General features: G+C 53.6%; 2 protein-coding genes and 1 long non-coding RNA gene across 4 annotated transcripts in view; 2 read left to right on the forward strand and 1 right to left on the reverse strand.

Annotated features, from left to right (window-relative positions):
- Positions 1-8753, forward strand: part of CABCOCO1 (ciliary associated calcium binding coiled-coil 1) — a 101127-nt gene extending 92374 nt beyond the window's left edge. For both annotated transcript variants that reach the window (XM_040563782.1, XM_040563783.1), the window contains 2 exons: positions 7621-8129; positions 8289-8753. The gene's annotated coding sequence lies outside the window, so the exon portion shown is untranslated. The remainder of the gene's footprint in view (positions 1-7620; positions 8130-8288) is intronic.
- Positions 8754-8767: 14 nt separating this feature from the next.
- Positions 8768-13395, reverse strand: LOC121073125. Its single transcript, XR_005821515.1, has 3 exons — positions 13260-13395; positions 10297-10520; positions 8768-9781 (listed from the first exon to the last, which is right to left on the reverse strand). It is a non-coding gene; the product is annotated as an uncharacterized LOC121073125 (long non-coding RNA).
- Positions 12901-16488, forward strand: part of ARID5B (AT-rich interaction domain 5B) — a 116399-nt gene continuing 112811 nt past the window's right edge. The window contains 2 exon segments of the mRNA XM_040563772.1: positions 12901-12969; positions 13215-13478. Coding sequence (XP_040419706.1) covers positions 12949-12969; positions 13215-13478 — 285 coding nt within the window. The 5' untranslated portion in view covers positions 12901-12948.

A 16488-nucleotide genomic window follows, 5' to 3' on the forward strand; every position in this document is an offset into this window, starting at 1 on the left:
AGGCCTGCTGAGGGCTGTTTGGAAAGGGTGTCAGAGAGGAATTTTTATGAGTAAGGAGATACAGAGGCTACTTTGGATATTTTATAGGTGTGTTAATGATTTGTGAGCTAACAACAGGGTTTGTAGGTCCTCTAGTTTGTTTACAGACTGAGAAGATCCTTCCGAGTTCTCTAATAGCATATTCGTAGTCACGTACCTCAATGTTTTTTTGAAATGGTAGGTACCTAGAGATTGCTGAAAGCCGCCTCGTGCCTTAAATCTGATTAGTCCTTACTGCCTTGTGGTTACCAGATAGAATTTGAGATGTTGACTTTGCCCTCAGATCCCAATGGCTTGGAAGCAATTCTGTTAAGGTTAGCTTTGTCATGAGCTAAGTAAACTTCAGTGCATCCCTTCTCATCCCATGTGGATCCACAGATTAGAGGTTGGCTCTTAATTTAGTGAGGCTTGGCAGAGACCTGCTGCAACAACTGTGTCTGGTGCTTCTGAGGAGGGGCAAGGGCAGTGGCATGCTGGGGCAGGGAGGGCACAGGGGTCTGTGTCCCCCATGGAGAGTGAGGGGAGCAAAAGGGAGACTGTGAAGGGAGCTCTTTGAGAAAGACTGCGGTTTTCACCAGGGATGCTGGACAGGGTCAGCATCTGGCCTGGGAGGTCCTCGGAACTCGGCACAGGATTTATTTTTCTGGAAGGGGCTTTGTCAGGCACTCCTGGAGTGTAAGCTCTTGGAAATCAGAGTTTCCCTGTGATTTATTTCAAACGTTCAGCTACCAAGAATAATAGATAGGGACCTCTCATGTGTTTTGGAGATCTAATAAAACATGCGAGTCTGTAAAGGTCTTTTGCCATGCACAATCAAATCAGCATTGCAAATCTATCTGAACATGGCACTCCAGCGCTGGTCTCCGGATTACATGTAGTGCATTTGGGGTTTGATGGTCTTCATTCAAAACGTTGGCTAAAATATTTTTATCTTTAGATTTATTTTTAGAGTTTATGGTTGAAAGATTTCAGCTCTGGGCAGTCCTTCCCATGGCTTTTAGCAGCGACACTTGCAGTTGTGTTTCATATAATTAAACAGCCAACAATACTTAATGAAGAAATAAATAACATCAATAAAGTAGTAAATAATTATATGCAGGCAAACACCAAAGACATTATCCATCAGGCAACAGCTGCAAGCATTAGTTTTGATTAATCAATAATGTTATACAATAGGAGGAGGAATGCTGGCCAGGCCTCTGGGGGAATCACCTACACTTTTCTAAACAGCAAGCTTTGTTATTTTAAGCAGAACTTTCAGCAGAATCCTTAATTAAATGTAACAGCCAAGAGCTCCTCCATCAGCAATATGCCCCACTTTTCAAAGCACACCAAGCAGCAAGAGTTTAACCAAGACTGAATCAAGGCCTTGTCTTTAGTTCGGAAAGGTTTGTTGATACCTGCCTATGTCAGAGGAGATTCTAATGGGGTACCACTCTGATGGTACCACTGACACAGAGTGCTCTGGCTGGCTTTGAGTGAGCTGCCCAGTGCAGGAGCTTGCTTCTGCTGCTTGTGAAAAACTAGGGGGTGCTTGTTGCTTCTGCTTTCAGAAAGGCATGGTATTCCTGTTCTGTATGCAGCTGACTGCTATGGAGCCCTTATCTCAGGCCGTAAAGCTCCTGGAGCAAGGGGTGCGTTCCAGATATTCTTTCAAAAAGTAGACAAGGTTGAAATTTTGCACCCATGCAGCTGCTCCATTGAAGCCAAGCATGGGCAGGTTTCTTCTGAAGTCAGAAGAAGTCTGGTTCATCTTTAAATGTGCCTCCTGGGCAGAGGAGCACTAACAGTGCTTTCAGGAGAAATGGATGTCCTCCCAGGCACATTCCTCTTCCCGAGCCTCCTGCCACAAGCCCATTGATTTCTGCAGCACTGCAACCTCAGCGTGCAGCAGTGCTGAGTTTTGCTTTGAGTTTCCAATCCCATTGGTCGGTGTGACTGCTGACTTTTTTTTCCCTTAACATATGAGGAGCTTAAAGAATGCAAACCTTTCAGAAAGACTGATCAAGGCACTAGATCACAGCATAGATAATAGGCACAAGATTTTATAGCCCTTAACCCATTAAAAAGAAGAGAAGGGACAGGAAGGATTTCTGGTGTCAGGGACACGTTTCCGGAACCCGTGCTTACATCTTGATGGCTTTTTCCTTGCAAAGCCGATCACCGACAACTTCTTGGCATCTGAATAAACAACAGAACCACATTGCTTCCACTGTAAATCAAGGGATGGCAATACCTCTCCACGAGCAGAAATGAGAGCATAAATAGAAAGAGGAGAGCAAAGTAAAGGACCGTAGCTTGGTTTGAAAAAGTGAACAAAACAGACGTGCGACCCCAAATCTGAAGAGTTGTTTTAATTCTGTGCAATGGCAGATGCACCTACAACTTTCATGAGCAGGAGACATGCGGAATAGTTGATCTGGAAGTAGCAACATTTGTGAGAAGTAAGGAGAGGGAAAGCCTTCAACTGTTTGAGAAACGAAGGTACGCAGACGGCAACGGCAGAAGCATCCGCTCCACTGAAAAACTGAAACACTTCACAAAGATTATTCTTGGAGCCTTTTTTTCAAAACCCTATCAGAGGGAGGAACAGGAAAAGAAATTTTTTGCATGATAATTGCTGATAATGCAACAAAGCCCAAAGGGTTTCCTTACTCACTTCTAGACATGCAGGCACTAATAAACTTCTGCGATAACATTAATATTCCTAATAGTCTCTGAGGGCTCATTCTCCCAAACTAGAATCTCATTATAGTCTCCAAACCTGAAGTAAATTTGTGGGTGTTTAAAGGTGTAGCCTGTATATTGTGTTGTTACTGCCTGTTCGCAGCACTTCTGCTGTTGCTGCTGATTATGGTTTCTTCGGTGTCCTACGGCAGAGGCTCAGAAGCCCAGGCACAAACCAAGGCTCCGTCATTCGTAGCTCTGTGCTGCAAATTGCAAGGAAAGCAGCCACCGGTGTCTTCAATGTCCCCACTGATCCAGCTGTGCTGAGCAGCCACTGGTCTCCTAAGAATGTGCTTGTTTTGCTGCATGGGGATTGATTAGTAGAGTTGATTGTTCTGGAAAAATTAGCGATGTTAGTATGGATAGCTTACATGACCTGATTTCAAAGCACCTGTCCTCTCGGCATGGTAGTACTGACTGCAGTTCTGGGGTTTGTCCTTTCGAATTAAAGTTTGTTCCCACACAAACAATACAAAGTGAAATTAAGGGAAAAGTATTTGTGGTTTCTCTTAAAGATCAGAAAAGATATGATTATGGGTCTCCTCTTTCACCAGTGAAATTTATTGGGCTTACTTTTCTCAGCTTTGTGCAAAGCCCGTGTTTGGTTAAACGTCCTCCACGATATCTCTTGCATGTCCAGAGACACAGTTTACACAGATACGCTTCTCTGTGCACACCAAGGCTGTTGAGGATGAATCTAGTGTATTTCCTGCAAAACAAAATCTCAGTTCTATGTTTTTAAATAGCGAATACAGTGTAGGTAACCTACCAAATCCATGGCATTTCCTTTCCCTCTGAGACAGGAAGGCATATCAATATGCCAAGAGCAGGGTTTTTATGTTTGTTTGTTTTTTGTTTTTTTTCTCCAAGTTTTTGGACAAATTCTCTCAGAGAACACCCACTGACTTTAGGGACAGTATTTATGGCGGTTATTCATTTGTCCAAATAGATCATCTAAAAAAATACACAGAAAGAGAAAGCTCTTTGTAAGGTATGGGTCTCTCTCCAGACAACCAGTGTATTAATGACAATCTATATTGACAGGACTTCAAAATAAATTATTCTTTTTCTAGTTCCAACTCTTAAGTACCTTATTTTTTTTCTTAATTGGAAGAAAGTCTCTGCAGAGCTTTATTTGCAAGCCGACAATATTTGGCATGTTGTGAATTGCATCAGATCAGAAGAGAAGTGGATGGCATTCCGATATTTCTCTGCAGTCCTGCTAAGCCTGTCCTGTTGTACTGATGGTCCTGTATTTCTAGGTACAGCGAGGGTGAAACTCAGCAGGCCTTCTCTTTTCTTGCCTGTGTTTCTCATTCACGCTGCTCAAAATGCTCCCTTGCATGCTTTTCTTTTCAGTTACTACTTTTCTAGCTACTCTTGTACAGGGTCCGACTGATCTCCGTAGTGCTCAGTGTCAGGCTCTTGCCCAGCCCTGGGACAGTAGCTGCCACCATGTACATAACTGCCTTCTGATTTCACTTACATTCAGGGCTTGGATGTGAGATGTTTTCGAAGGAATGCAATTTTCAGAGCCCTTTTTTATTGAAAAGCTAGGTAAAGCACCTCTCCAACTCATTATTCAAATGTGGCATATGTTTTCCCTTGAATTTTCAGCAGAACTCTTTCCACTGATTTCCAAAATAAATTAGACTTTGCATAATACTTTTTCTGTATTTAACATTGCCTTTTCAGTATTGCAGCCAAGGCTTCCTTTTAAAGGCATATGCCTGAGATTATGCAATCATAGTATTCTGGTTACCCAGAGCAATTAAAATAAATCAGACTAGGTATAATGAAGATGAGCCAAAGCATCTGTTTCTCAAGAGGATTTAAAAAAAAAAAAAACTATCATCCCCAGGGGCTTGGATCCATTGTGGTTAGATCTCAGAGATTCTTGTACTTCAGAAACGTGTCCAGAGCTAACTTGAGCAAGAATAGGAGGTGCTGGAGATGAGGTAAAGACTCTCTGGTATGACAGATATCTCTGCTCCTTGGAAACAACGGTTGGATAACCCAGTACATTTGGCAAGCCTGGATTTACAGATCAATTCCTTTTCCCTTCTAGTATTTTAGTTTGACGTGTTTACATGCATCAGGAAAAGGAGGAATGATTTCTGCATCCTCTCCAGTGTTTATCAGACAAGTCTTGTGTTTAAAATACCCTAGTTATGTCAGCCCAACTGTAACGCCGGTTCGTGGGGAGGTACAGAAACCCCCACACCAGGGACCACCGCCACCTGGGACAGAAAAGCACTTGCTCATTGAGCTGGTTGTCCGGCAAAGCAAGAAGAGGCCTTCAGGCCCTGGAGTCGAGGCACTACGAGTTATTTTGTTCTGTGTCTGCTCTACTGCTGCTTCACATCTGATGCCAATGGCTTTTTCCAGGTAAAATCTGGGAGAAGCCGAGTTGCTGGAGGTCCCCCAGCAGATGTCATGTCCTCACCCAGCTGCAGGCTCCCCTCTGCATGAGGGCAAATACAGGAGAGGCTGCCGAGGGCTCAGCTCCAGTGTGGTGGAATCGACAGGGAGGGGTCTGAGCATTGCACAGGTGTTAACAGAGAGAGGTGTCCCTACCCACCCACAGGCGAAGGCACAAGCCTTTCCTTGGGTGGCTAAGGCAGGTGTTACCTGAACCTGACCAAAAGTCAGCCAGGACCATTCCTGCCCCCAGCGAAGAGCTCTGCCTGGTGCTGAGCACTGTGTGGCTGCAGCCAACAGGCAGGTCCCAGCCGGGGACGAGTAACCCTTCCACAGTCACTGCTGCCACCAGCTCACTGTGCCTCCACCAGGGTCTGAGTCTGGCACTGCCATGGGGGAAGCTTTTCTGCCTGGATCCTGCCTGCGAATGACACCCTGAAAGGATGCTGAGGGCTCAGCCCGGGTTCCCACTCGCAGCATTTTTATTTTCCCCTTCCTTGGTCATGCAGGCAGCCTTGGCTGCTGCTTGTGAGCTTCCAAAAACCTTTTGCATGCACACAAGGTGTCGGGCAGCTGGGGACTGCTCAGCACTTTGCAAAGATGTCCTGGGAAGAAATTTCACAATGGGCAAGAGAAATGTTCTGTACTGGGATCTGAACGTGGCTCCATCCTCTCACCCCGGCAGGTAATTTCTTCTCAAAATTAGTTTCAGGGAGACCTCCTGAGTCATGCTCAGCAATTAGGCTCTATATGGCCTTCTTAAGCAGGGTAGCTGTAGCATTAGTGGTTTTATGTGGGCAGCAAATTGTTTGCTGAGCTGCCTTGAGAATGCACTTAAGTAGCTACGGCTTGAAGACAGCTTAGCCGAAGGTTAAAAGTTGCTAAACTGTGCTAGATGAATGAATCATAAGTTTTGTCACATTTGTAACTCGGATGAAGGATGGAGTCATGGGAATAACTGTGTACAAGTGACTGCTGGAGCTTACAGGAAAATGTCTGCATGAAGAGGGACAAGGGAGGAGGTCCCGGTGCCCAGACAAACCAACCTGCTTTCTTCAGCTGCTGCAGGAGCCCCTTCCCTGTGTTGCTGCATCTCATGGGAGTGCTGTCAAAAAAAGATCCCAGTAACCATGAGGTCAGAAGTCCTTGCACAAACCAACTGGAAAAAATGGGAAACTTGAATCCCGAAACAGAAGAGCAAGTGTTGCCCTAAGGATTTAGGCATGGGGCAATATATTCAAGGTTAATGAAGATGTGGAGTCCCCTGCTTTCAGATGAGGGCAAGGCATGAAGAAAGGAAAGTTCTGAGTTTGACTGGTGCATCTCTTGCCTGGGAAACATTGCCCTCCTTGCCTGGCTCCCCGACCAGCACTGTCTGCTTCCTCAGAGGTAGCTGCCTGCCCTCCTCTGTGGCCCACCAAATTCATTTAAAAAAAAAAAAAAAAAAGTTCAGGAAAAGATCTGTGCCAGCTAAGACCTGCTAAGTGGAAAGAGGTCAGCTTGTTTACTTAAATCAATTTAAATCTGGCACACTGAGAATAGCAACTTGCTTTGACCACTGACTTGGGTAAATATGGCCTGGCATTCTTGAGATGATATTTACAACTCCAGCTATCCCCGTTGCGCAGGAATATATATACATATGGATATTTTCACTAAAAACAGTTGAGGTAAATTATTTGACAGGAGATGGATGTGAAATGGCTGGTGTGCGCATTTCCTGTGCAACATTTAGAAACTGAAGCACATCTGAAGCCCTAACAAACGATGTTCCTTTCTGAGCTTTATGATTAAAAAAGAAATAGTTTGGTTGCATCTAGGATCAGTTCCACCGGAGAGATTTTATTCAGGATTTTGTGAAAAGGCAGCTATTTTTGGCAGATAAATTAGCATGTTTTCTGAGGTAATACAGGCAAGAAATGATAGCCTGGGATAGTTTGCTGGGCATTGAGGGTATTTCAGCTGCAAAATGATGATTCAGTTCTTCCGACTCGAGATGAAATGATCTTTGTGGCCTCAGCTCCGACTTTCTGTCACAGCCGTCCATGCTAACGCCGCACATAGCAAGGCATAATTTTACATAAGTAGGAGACTGTGCTCTGAGCCAATATACAAGTCATACCTGATTGAATATTGCCATTTCAGAGCTGCCGCCTAATCACGTATTTCAGGCTGTGTGAACAAAATAATGTTGTTATAATTACACACACTGTTTGTGTGTATGTGCGCATGTGTATTTTATATGTATAATGACATTAGGATGATAATATAGCTGTTTCTATTAGCTCTGTGGTATTAATAAGGTATGACAGAAAGTTATTTGATACCATTTGCAATCCCACTTGCATTTTCATATTGCTCTCAGATGTAATTCAGGGACTTGATTTTTATGAGTTATGGCTCTGATGTCACTTGTATTTTTGCCTATAATAGGTCCCACCGGAGCAAAATTCATCAGACTCAATTAACAACATCTGAAAAGTGTATCTTGGTTAGTAACTGATGAGGCAGAGCCTGTGTGGGCTGTGCTCTCGCTGACCCATCACCCCGTGCCACTCCAAGAAACCAGCTCCTCAGGCAATAGGTAGCCGCCACCTCAGCTTACTGTTACCGGGAGAGCTAAGCAAACATTTCAGGGGCTGCCAAACCACCGGCTACTCCCATCCCAGAGCTTCAGAGTGACACGTGCCCCTTGCTACGGGGCTCCAAATGCTCTGTGAGTATCCGGGCATCCTCCCGGTTTCTGCACTGCGACCTGAGGAGTCCCACGGCGGCCAGCCCATGACTGCCAAGCCTCTCGATCTTCAGGGTGATTCCTGTCAGCCAGCCTGCCCCTGGAGTCCTGCGAATGCCAGGGCAGTTTGGGGTCTGCCTCATGGGAGCACCTGGCAGTCCTAGAGGGCAGCTTACAGTGTGATGCCGGTATTGTGGAAAAGCACAAGGTAAATAAAAATAACTCCAAATGCATATATGCTTTAAAGGTTGTGATTTCAAAGCTGATCTCACATGAGGTTTTATTCTCAGTTGGGTCAGGGGCCGTTGACTGGGGCTTGTGGATTTTTCAGAGGGGAGATAAACGCTTTGTCTGCTTGTGTTTTCAGTGCTTCCAGCGGGTGATGCGAACGTCTGATCTAAAGAACTCCCTAAGTAAGGGACCGATCCCCAACCCGAGGGGAGTGAGCGCCGGGCCTCCCATCAACTTCAAAGGGCCTCGGGTCCCGCCCGGCTCACTGGCTTCGGGCAGGGGCCGGCGTCGCCCTTGCAGCTCTGCTGTGGATCCGTCTGCCACCCCGAGCACGCTCCATAAAACTCCTCAGTGACTTAAAAGCCTGGAAGAGAAAAGCTCCAAGCAGAAAATAAATAAATGAAATAAAACAAAACAATGCTGGCCTCCCAGCCCCCGCACATGCAAACATGAGGTTTAAGATTGGATCATGGTTGGGTTTCATTCCAAGTATAAAAATGGGTTTAGAAGACTTCAGTTTAAATTGCTTCCTGTCTCCCAACATTCCTAACCACAAATATTTTTAATTGTACGGCACGAAAATAAAGTTATTTAATAAATTAACGCTTTAAATGCTTTTTGGTTCAACTTTGTTTATTAGGAGCAGTCTTATTTTGGCTTTTGTGTATTCATTTCCAGCTACTGCTCTGTCTGATCCCGATCTTATTTCCTTTGTAATCTACAGATTTTCTGTTGTTATCATTGCTATGTTTTATGGTTTTGCATTACTTTATTGACTCGGCATACTGTAAGCTTTTTTTCTCCTCCCTCTGCTGAAAATAGCCTTTTATGAGAAGCTTAAGCAAAAGCCTGGAATGTCCAAAGGAGAGCACAGAAACATTACAACATTTTGCACATTTCTTTTGGCCAGCGAAAGTTACAAAATATTCATACGAAGAAACTTATCCAGTGCCTGCAGGACAAAATCCAAGTTTTTGATTATATGTGGAATTTCAATTTCTGCTATAAACAAGCTGGGTATTTTATATTTTATTTTATTTATTTTTGCGTTTGAGGGGGAGGGGAGACCTCTATGCAATTGATGTCAGAGCAATGATCAATGTGCGTACTGTTGCTGCTGGAAATATGTACTCGAGTGCACTGCAACAGACTGTTGAGGCCACCTTCAAAATGTCAAAACCATCATAAAGTTCAGCAGGATGCTGATGGTCCTCACAGCCAGCAGCACTGGTTGAAGAGATGGCATCGGCTGAGCGCTGGAGCATGGCAATGGAGGGTGAATGATTCCTCCTGCCCGCGCTGGGATCCTCCCCTGCCACGGGGCCGCTGGGGGATGAAAGGGAAGGTGCCTAAAGGGACAATGGGCGGATGGCTGGCAATGTATGTGTGCACCTCCTCCTCCCCGATGGCTCTGTGCATCCTTGGTGAGAGCAGGAGAGGCCTCGGATGTTGGGCCGTTCCCGAAAGGAGTCACTGCCTGGGCTGCGGCTCAGCTGCAAGCGTGCAGGAAGGAGCCCAATGGGTCTTTCACCAGCTTCTGAGGTGGCACCAACTCCTGTCACTATGAGCCATGAGGAGAAGGTGTTGGTGTGAGGATGGCGGCCGGTGCTTCACAGATGCTTTGGTCACCTACAGGGCAGGGCAGGCAGGTGACCCAAGCGCAGCTATAGGGAGGCAGGGGCACCTTCAGGGGCCACCTGTCCCGCAGGAGAACAGGAACACCCCACGAGTGCCCTTGGGAATTGCCTCTTGCTGGCGAAGCTGGGCCACTGGCTCATGCTGGACACCAACCTGCCAGGTGATCTGTTTGGTGAGAAGAACCCAACCTGCTTAGGGACCTTTCTGACATTGCCCAGCTGGCTCTTGAAGCAAGCATCAGACGGTGCCACCATCTGAATTTTGGCTTTCAATGTAACCCCTTGAGGAGATAAACATGAGCACGGACTTTGGAGCTGAGCTGCCCCAGACCACGGAGGTGCCATGGAGCCCTGCAGGAGCTGAGCACACCGCGTGGTGGCTCAGCTCATCACGTGCCAAGCCCTGCCTGCTGGTGTGCTGCATGAACAAGCAGTCTCCGCTGAGGACCTAAACCATGTGTCCTTGCACCCGTGCACCCTACCTGGTCCTGTGCTCCCCAGCCTCACCTTCGTGTGCCGTGCTGCGGAGGGATGGATGCTCGCTTCCCGAGGCGTGAGGTCATGGCTGGCAGGAAAGATGGGGCAACCGGAGCCGGGGAGGATGCTTCCGTGCAGCGGGGGCAGCACCGAGGCTGCCGGGGCAGAAGCAGAGGAATTTGGGTGCGAAAGGAAACGGGAAGTTCTCTTTGCCACCTGAATATATGTTGTGGGAAAGGAGCAGCCCTACCTGCCTGAGATAAAGCAAATGAATAAACAAATAAAAACCTGTTTGTGCCCAATATATTGTAACAATCGTTTGAGGACGGCTTTATCTGCGTGAGAGTATAACCCTGATTAAACATGCCAAGGTCAGTGAAAACAAAGGTGAATTGCTGAAGAAATGCAAGTTATTCTGGCTGGGGATGACATGAAGCGGCGCTCCCGGTTCTGTGGGGATTTTTCAATGTGCAGGTCTCCTTGTGTCACCTCCCCATCCCCTTCCAAATATCCTCCCCCTGGCTGACTGAGCTCCCAGGCACAAAGCACTGGATTTTAGTGGCCAGAACAGCTCTCAGTGGCTCTCCTGAGCTGCGCGGCTGGTTTTGCCGACCCAGGCTGTGCAGGACCCTCAGCGTTGCCACTTGCTGGCTTCCCGCCGTCCCTGTGCCAGCCTCCCCCCTGCCCCAGTGCAGCGCCCACAGCTCAGGGGCTCACTCCCACAGGCGTAAGCCCAGGAGGGCACCACAGGGACCCCAACTGCCTCCACCTCTGGCATGGAAGCAAATTCCCCATCCCTTGTGCTGAAGATGATTTTCTTCCGTCCCGCTGTGTACAAGCCAAGAGGCTGTAGGGCCACGGACCAGATGGACGCTAGGGCACCACCTTAAAGGACCACAGGGCACAGAGGAGCAAACCTTTTGCACGCTGGAACGAAAAGTTTGATTTTTCCCTCCAGAGGAACCAGGAGAATCACCGCCTCCCCCAGGGAAGCACCGCCAACATTGCTCGTTATTGCCAGCCAGCAAAACCCCATTCACAGCGGCTCCCGGCAGCCCAGGCGGTGGCTTCACCCCACTAGCAGCCGGGGTGGCCCCTCGCAGCGGGGGGACCCCGCGGCCGCCCCACTCAGCACCGGGGTGCCCGGCTGTGCCCGCAGCGCCCACGCAGCCATGGCAGCGGGCACGATGAGCTCCGTGTTATCAAAGCCGGCTCGGACACGTGCACAGCACATGGATCTCCTTCGGGGCCCGGGGAAGCGCCCTCCTACACCCAACGCAACCAGCGGGGCGCTCGCCCGTGGGCGCCCCGCACCCCGAGGTGCCCGCAGAGGGCCCCCGGGGGCCGCCGCCCGGAGCCCACCGGCCTTGGGGAGCCGCGGGGGGAGCCGGGTCCGGGCCCGGCCCCGCGGGGCAGCCCCGCACCGGGGGGGCTCCGCCGCCGCTCCCGGGGCCGGGGGGGGGCCGGGCCGGGCGCCAGGGGTCGCCCCGGGAGCGGCGCCGCCGCCGCCCGCACTTGTTGCTGCCCCCCGCGCTGTGTCGTGGGGCACGCAGCGCTGACGTCACCGCTGGCGTCATTAGTGCGGACGTTATTTATTTATTTCCCCATTCATTTATTCATTTATTTATTTCCCCCCCCGTCCCTCTCAGCCCCCCGCTGTTTCGCTGCGGGGGGGTCGGGGCTGCCTCGCTGGGGGCGGCTCCGCACCCCCCCCCATATCCCCGGTCCCGGGGTGCGCGCACGGGGCGGCCGCGGGGCTGCGCGGGCGCGGAGCGGCAGCGCCCGGAGGGGGGGGGGGGGTGGGCAGCAGCGGAGCCCCCCAATGCCCGCTCCGGGCTCCGCGGGCGCGGAGAGGCCGCGGAGGAAACTTTCCCGGCCCCTGCGCGGGTGCGCAGCCCGTGACCCCTCCCAGGGAGAGGGGGGGAGCCTGGAGGCTCCGCGGGATGCGCAGAGCCCCCCCCCCCCCCCCCGGTGCTTCTTGTCTTCGTGCCTGTCCCTCGCGCACACGCGCATTAATATTGATGCGTTTATATAATCGATAACCCACTTTCCTCCTTCCCCGGGAAAAACGAAAAAAAAAGAGAAAAAAGGCACCGACCCCCCCCGCGGCTGTCCCGGCCCGGGGGGGTCCCGGCCCCGCTCCGCCCGGCCCCGCGCAGGGGGGGCTCTCCCGGCCGTGCGGTGCGGAGCGGGCGCGGTGCGGGGCCGAGCAGCGCCCCTCGCGCCGCAGGAAATGGGCTTTATATTAGACATATACACGCAGGTCCTGTCAGATCCGCAGCGCGCCCGCGCGCCCTTTCGGCCCCCCAAAAATCGCGGGGCGCCCCGCCGGGCCCCGCCGCCCCCCCGCCGGCCCCGCGCCGCCCCCCCGCGCCCCGCCGGCGCCCCCGGGCATTTTTGCGGAGCCGGGGCGGGCGTCGCGGGGCGTCGCGGCGCGGGGCGGCGGCGGCGGCGGGGCGCGGCGGGGCGGCGCGGGGGCGGCGGGGCGGGGGTCGCGCGGCGGGGGGGCGCGGCGGGGCGCGCGGCGGGGCGGGGGGCGGCGGCGGCGGCGGGGCGGCGCGGGGGCGGCGGCGGCGGGGGGCGGCGGGCGGCGGGGCCGGCTTCGCCCTGCCAGGACCTGCCGGGCTCCATTCACGCCAACAAGTTTGGGAGAATGTTGAGTTCAATCACGCCGGAGCCGCGATGGAGCGCAGCGCACTGCAGGTACCGCGCGGCCCCGCCGCCGCGCAGCGCCGCGCAGCCCCGCGCCCCCTCCCCTCCCTCGCTGCCTCCCTCCCTCCCCTCCCGCCCCCGCCCTCCCTCTCCCCCCGCCGCCCTCCATCCCTCCCTCGCTCCCTCCCTCCCTCGCTCCCTCCCTCCCTCCGCCGCCCCCCCCCGCCCTGCCCTGCGCGGCGCTGCGCGGCGCGGAGCCGGCGCTGATGCCGCCGCCGTGTTGTTGTTCCCCGCAGTGGGTCGGCGCCCCGTGCGGCTCGCACGGCCCCTACGTCTTCTACCGGGCGTTCCGCTTCCAGCGCCGCGGCGGCGGCGGCCGGGCGCGGGTCCTCTCCCTCGGCGACTTCTTCTTCGTGCGGTGCCGCGCGGAGGAGCCCGCCTGCATCGCGGAGCTGCAGCTGCTCTGGGAGGAGCGCACCAGCCGGCAACTTCTCTCCAGCGCCAAACTTTATTTTCTCCCCGAGGACACCCCCCAGGGCAGGACCAGTGACCATGGCGAGGTGGTAAACGCAGCTCCGGCCCCCCCCCCCCCCGCGCCCCCCCTCCCGTCCCCATCCCGTCCCCACCTGCATGCCTGGGCTCGGCCCCCCCCCGTGTCCCCCCGGTGCCCGCGGAGGGGCCGCGCCGTCGGGGCGCTCCGGTGCGCGCTGCCCTGGAACTCGGGCGGGCGGGCGGGGGGCGGGCGCGGCGCCCCCGGCCCGGCAGCGGGGCACGAGTGCGGGGCTCGCCCCGACCCCCCGCTACGTCGCCGGGGCCCGGCCGGGCTGGAAACGCCGGGAGGGGCAGAGGAGAGGAGGGGGCGCGGGGGGGGGCGCGCGGGCAGCGCTCGGGGCCGGTTCGGCGGCAGCCGGTGCGCCGGGGAGGGCGGAAATTACGAAATGGAGGCCGAGGGAGATCAAAAGGCACCGGGCTGGCGGGGACGCGCCGGGCGAGGTGAGCGGTGACAGGTAGGGGCACAGGGGGCTCCGCGCCGCCTGCCGGAGCCGCCGGCTCGGCCGCGCAGCCCGGGCAGGGGCCGCGCAGGTTGCGCCCCCCGCGCCCCGGCCCCGCTCCGCCCGCGCCCGGCCCCGGGGTCCCGCGTGGGAACTGGCGAGGGGGCCCCGCGGGTGCCGCCGGGGCGAGGAGGGAGCTCGCCGGGAGCCGCCGGGGTGACAGCGAGCGAGGGATGCTCGGGACCTGCCCGTGGCGACTCTTTGAAACTGTGCCTGCGTGCGGCGCGTCCGGGGCGCCGTGTGTGTGTGCGCGTGTAACGCCGGCGATATTGGGAAGGGGGGTGGGGAAAGGGACACAAATCATTTTAATACGCCGTAATGATCGGCTCATGTTACTGTGGTAGGAACATCAGAGAAAATTAATCCTGCCATTACGAGCAGAACGCTGCTCCGGTACGAGAGTTCTCAGCTGTGTGCACCTTCCTAATAATATGCTCGATTTTATTTATTTTTACGTGCAAACACCGCTAGTAATTAGCCGTGTGATTATCCTTCTGCGTTTCACTGGGGCTTTAACTGATGTCATTCCGCATTATTCAACCATATGAAAACAATTTTCAATTAAGATAATGGCACGCCTTGAAATTATGCAAATGCTCGTCGTATTGTGTAGAATAATTATGACAAATGTAAAGCAGGTAAAAAGTTTCCTAATGCAGTTGTGTTTTACACCCCGGTGATGTCATTTCCCCTCTGGCCTAAGTTAGTCATTCATTAGCAGAGTAGCAGCAGCAGCAGCAACAGCAACAGCTCTGAGTGATACTTCTCTGGCAGGGAGCCTACAGAAACCGGCACTGAGAGCCAGGGCCTAGAGAGGGCAACATAACACTCCCATTAAGACATGTACTTTGTTTTCACTTACTCCATTAACTTGTTTATAGACACCGGAACGATTTTTAGCATTGATTTTTAATAGTTCTCAAGGATGCGACTCCTGCTCAGCGGCGCGCAGCCGGCAGACAAAGGCCGGTGCTGGCTGGCGCCGCGCGGGAGGCGGACGGGGGGTCTCCAGCTCCCCCAGTGTTGTAGGTGGGCCACAGCCCCCCGTGTGGGTGACATCCCCGGGCTCCGCGGCTCCCCACACGGCTCCCGCGTGAGGGGGCACACGCTGCTCCCAGCTGAGGGGAGAGGCAATTCGTGGGTGTCGGACACCTTTGCTTGGTGAAGGAGCGACGCTGGGCCAAAACGCCTGGTGCTGTACGTAGTAGGGCTGTGGATGAGGCGAGCCAGCGCTGCAGCGTGTGCTGTCCGGCCGCGGTGTCGGAGTCTCCCGCCAGTGTCAAAGGGCAGCGGAGGCGCTCACTGTGAATAAAAGCATCCATCGGGGAGCGGCTGGTCGAATGGCAGGCCTGGGTCGAGCCCGCCAGTGATTTAGGTACGGTGGCTGGCAGCTCTCTGCGCTAGCATCGTGGTTAATAGAGGCAGCTCGCCGCCGGCTTTTTTGTAACAGCAGCATTGACACTATGACGATACTCAGCTAGTGGCTGCGAGGAGAGAGAGTGAGCAAGGAGGTATGTAACGCTTCTGTTACTCAGAAATCTCTGATGGCGTATTTTATCTGATTGCCAAATGTTTGAGCTAATCAGCGATAAGTGTAAATACAAGTCTTTTTATAGCCGGCTGAATTCATCACCCAGACTTAAATATAACCCTCAGCGCTGCTGAAGCCGGACGTTGCCGTGTGCCCAGGGCCAGGCCACTGAGGGGCCAGAGCTGAGGCGCGTGCCCCCTGCTGCCGCCCCGGCTGGGCTCCAGCACCCCCGGCCCGGCAGGGAGACGCTGCCGCAGGCCACAAAGCCCGTGGCCTCCCAGCACGATGAGCCTGGCGAGCAGGGACGGCGCTGGGCTCAGGACGGGGGTCTTGCTGTGTGAGGGACAGTGACGCTGCCCTGGGGGACAGCGTTGGGTGCACCAGAAGAGTTTTGCTCTGCCCTGCTGAAAACTTTGCCGCTGCTTTTGAAGCACCGGGGCCCAGGAGCTGCAGCAGGTGCGGCGCTGAGGGGGATGAAGCGGGAAGGCCCAGCGGGGATGAAGAGCTCGCCCCCTGCTCCCAGGAGGGCCTCAGTGAGACCTGCGCTGAGACGAAGGCACCAGCTGCGCATGGGGTCACCTCGTGCAGGAGGGGCGAGCGCCTCCTGTGGGCTCAGAGGAGGACATTTGGGGGCTGCTGGGCCCCGAGGGGGTGGCTGTGCAGTCGTGCTGCTGATGAAAGCCCCTGCCCAGCCCCTTGCCCGGTGCCTGGGACCTGTCGTGCTGGGGCAGGGGCTGGCTGCGGCCTCCCAGCCCTGGGCAAGACCTCCTCAGGCTCGGACCCTCCTCTGTTCTGAGGGGTAGTGCAGGGCTGTGAAGGGGCTGACCCTGGCAGAAGCAGTTCCAGAGCAATGTGCTTATTAGTGCCTTGTATTTTCATGTTTTTAAAGGTGTTGGCATTAATTAGGCTGGGCTTAAAAATAGATATCAAAGCCGGTGCTCATTAAATCCAGGGACGGTTTGTGGTGCGGTGTGTACAATTACTAAA

This window comes from Cygnus olor, chromosome 7, assembly GCF_009769625.2.
Source record: "Cygnus olor isolate bCygOlo1 chromosome 7, bCygOlo1.pri.v2, whole genome shotgun sequence".
Classification (NCBI taxonomy): domain Eukaryota; kingdom Metazoa; phylum Chordata; class Aves; order Anseriformes; family Anatidae; genus Cygnus; species Cygnus olor.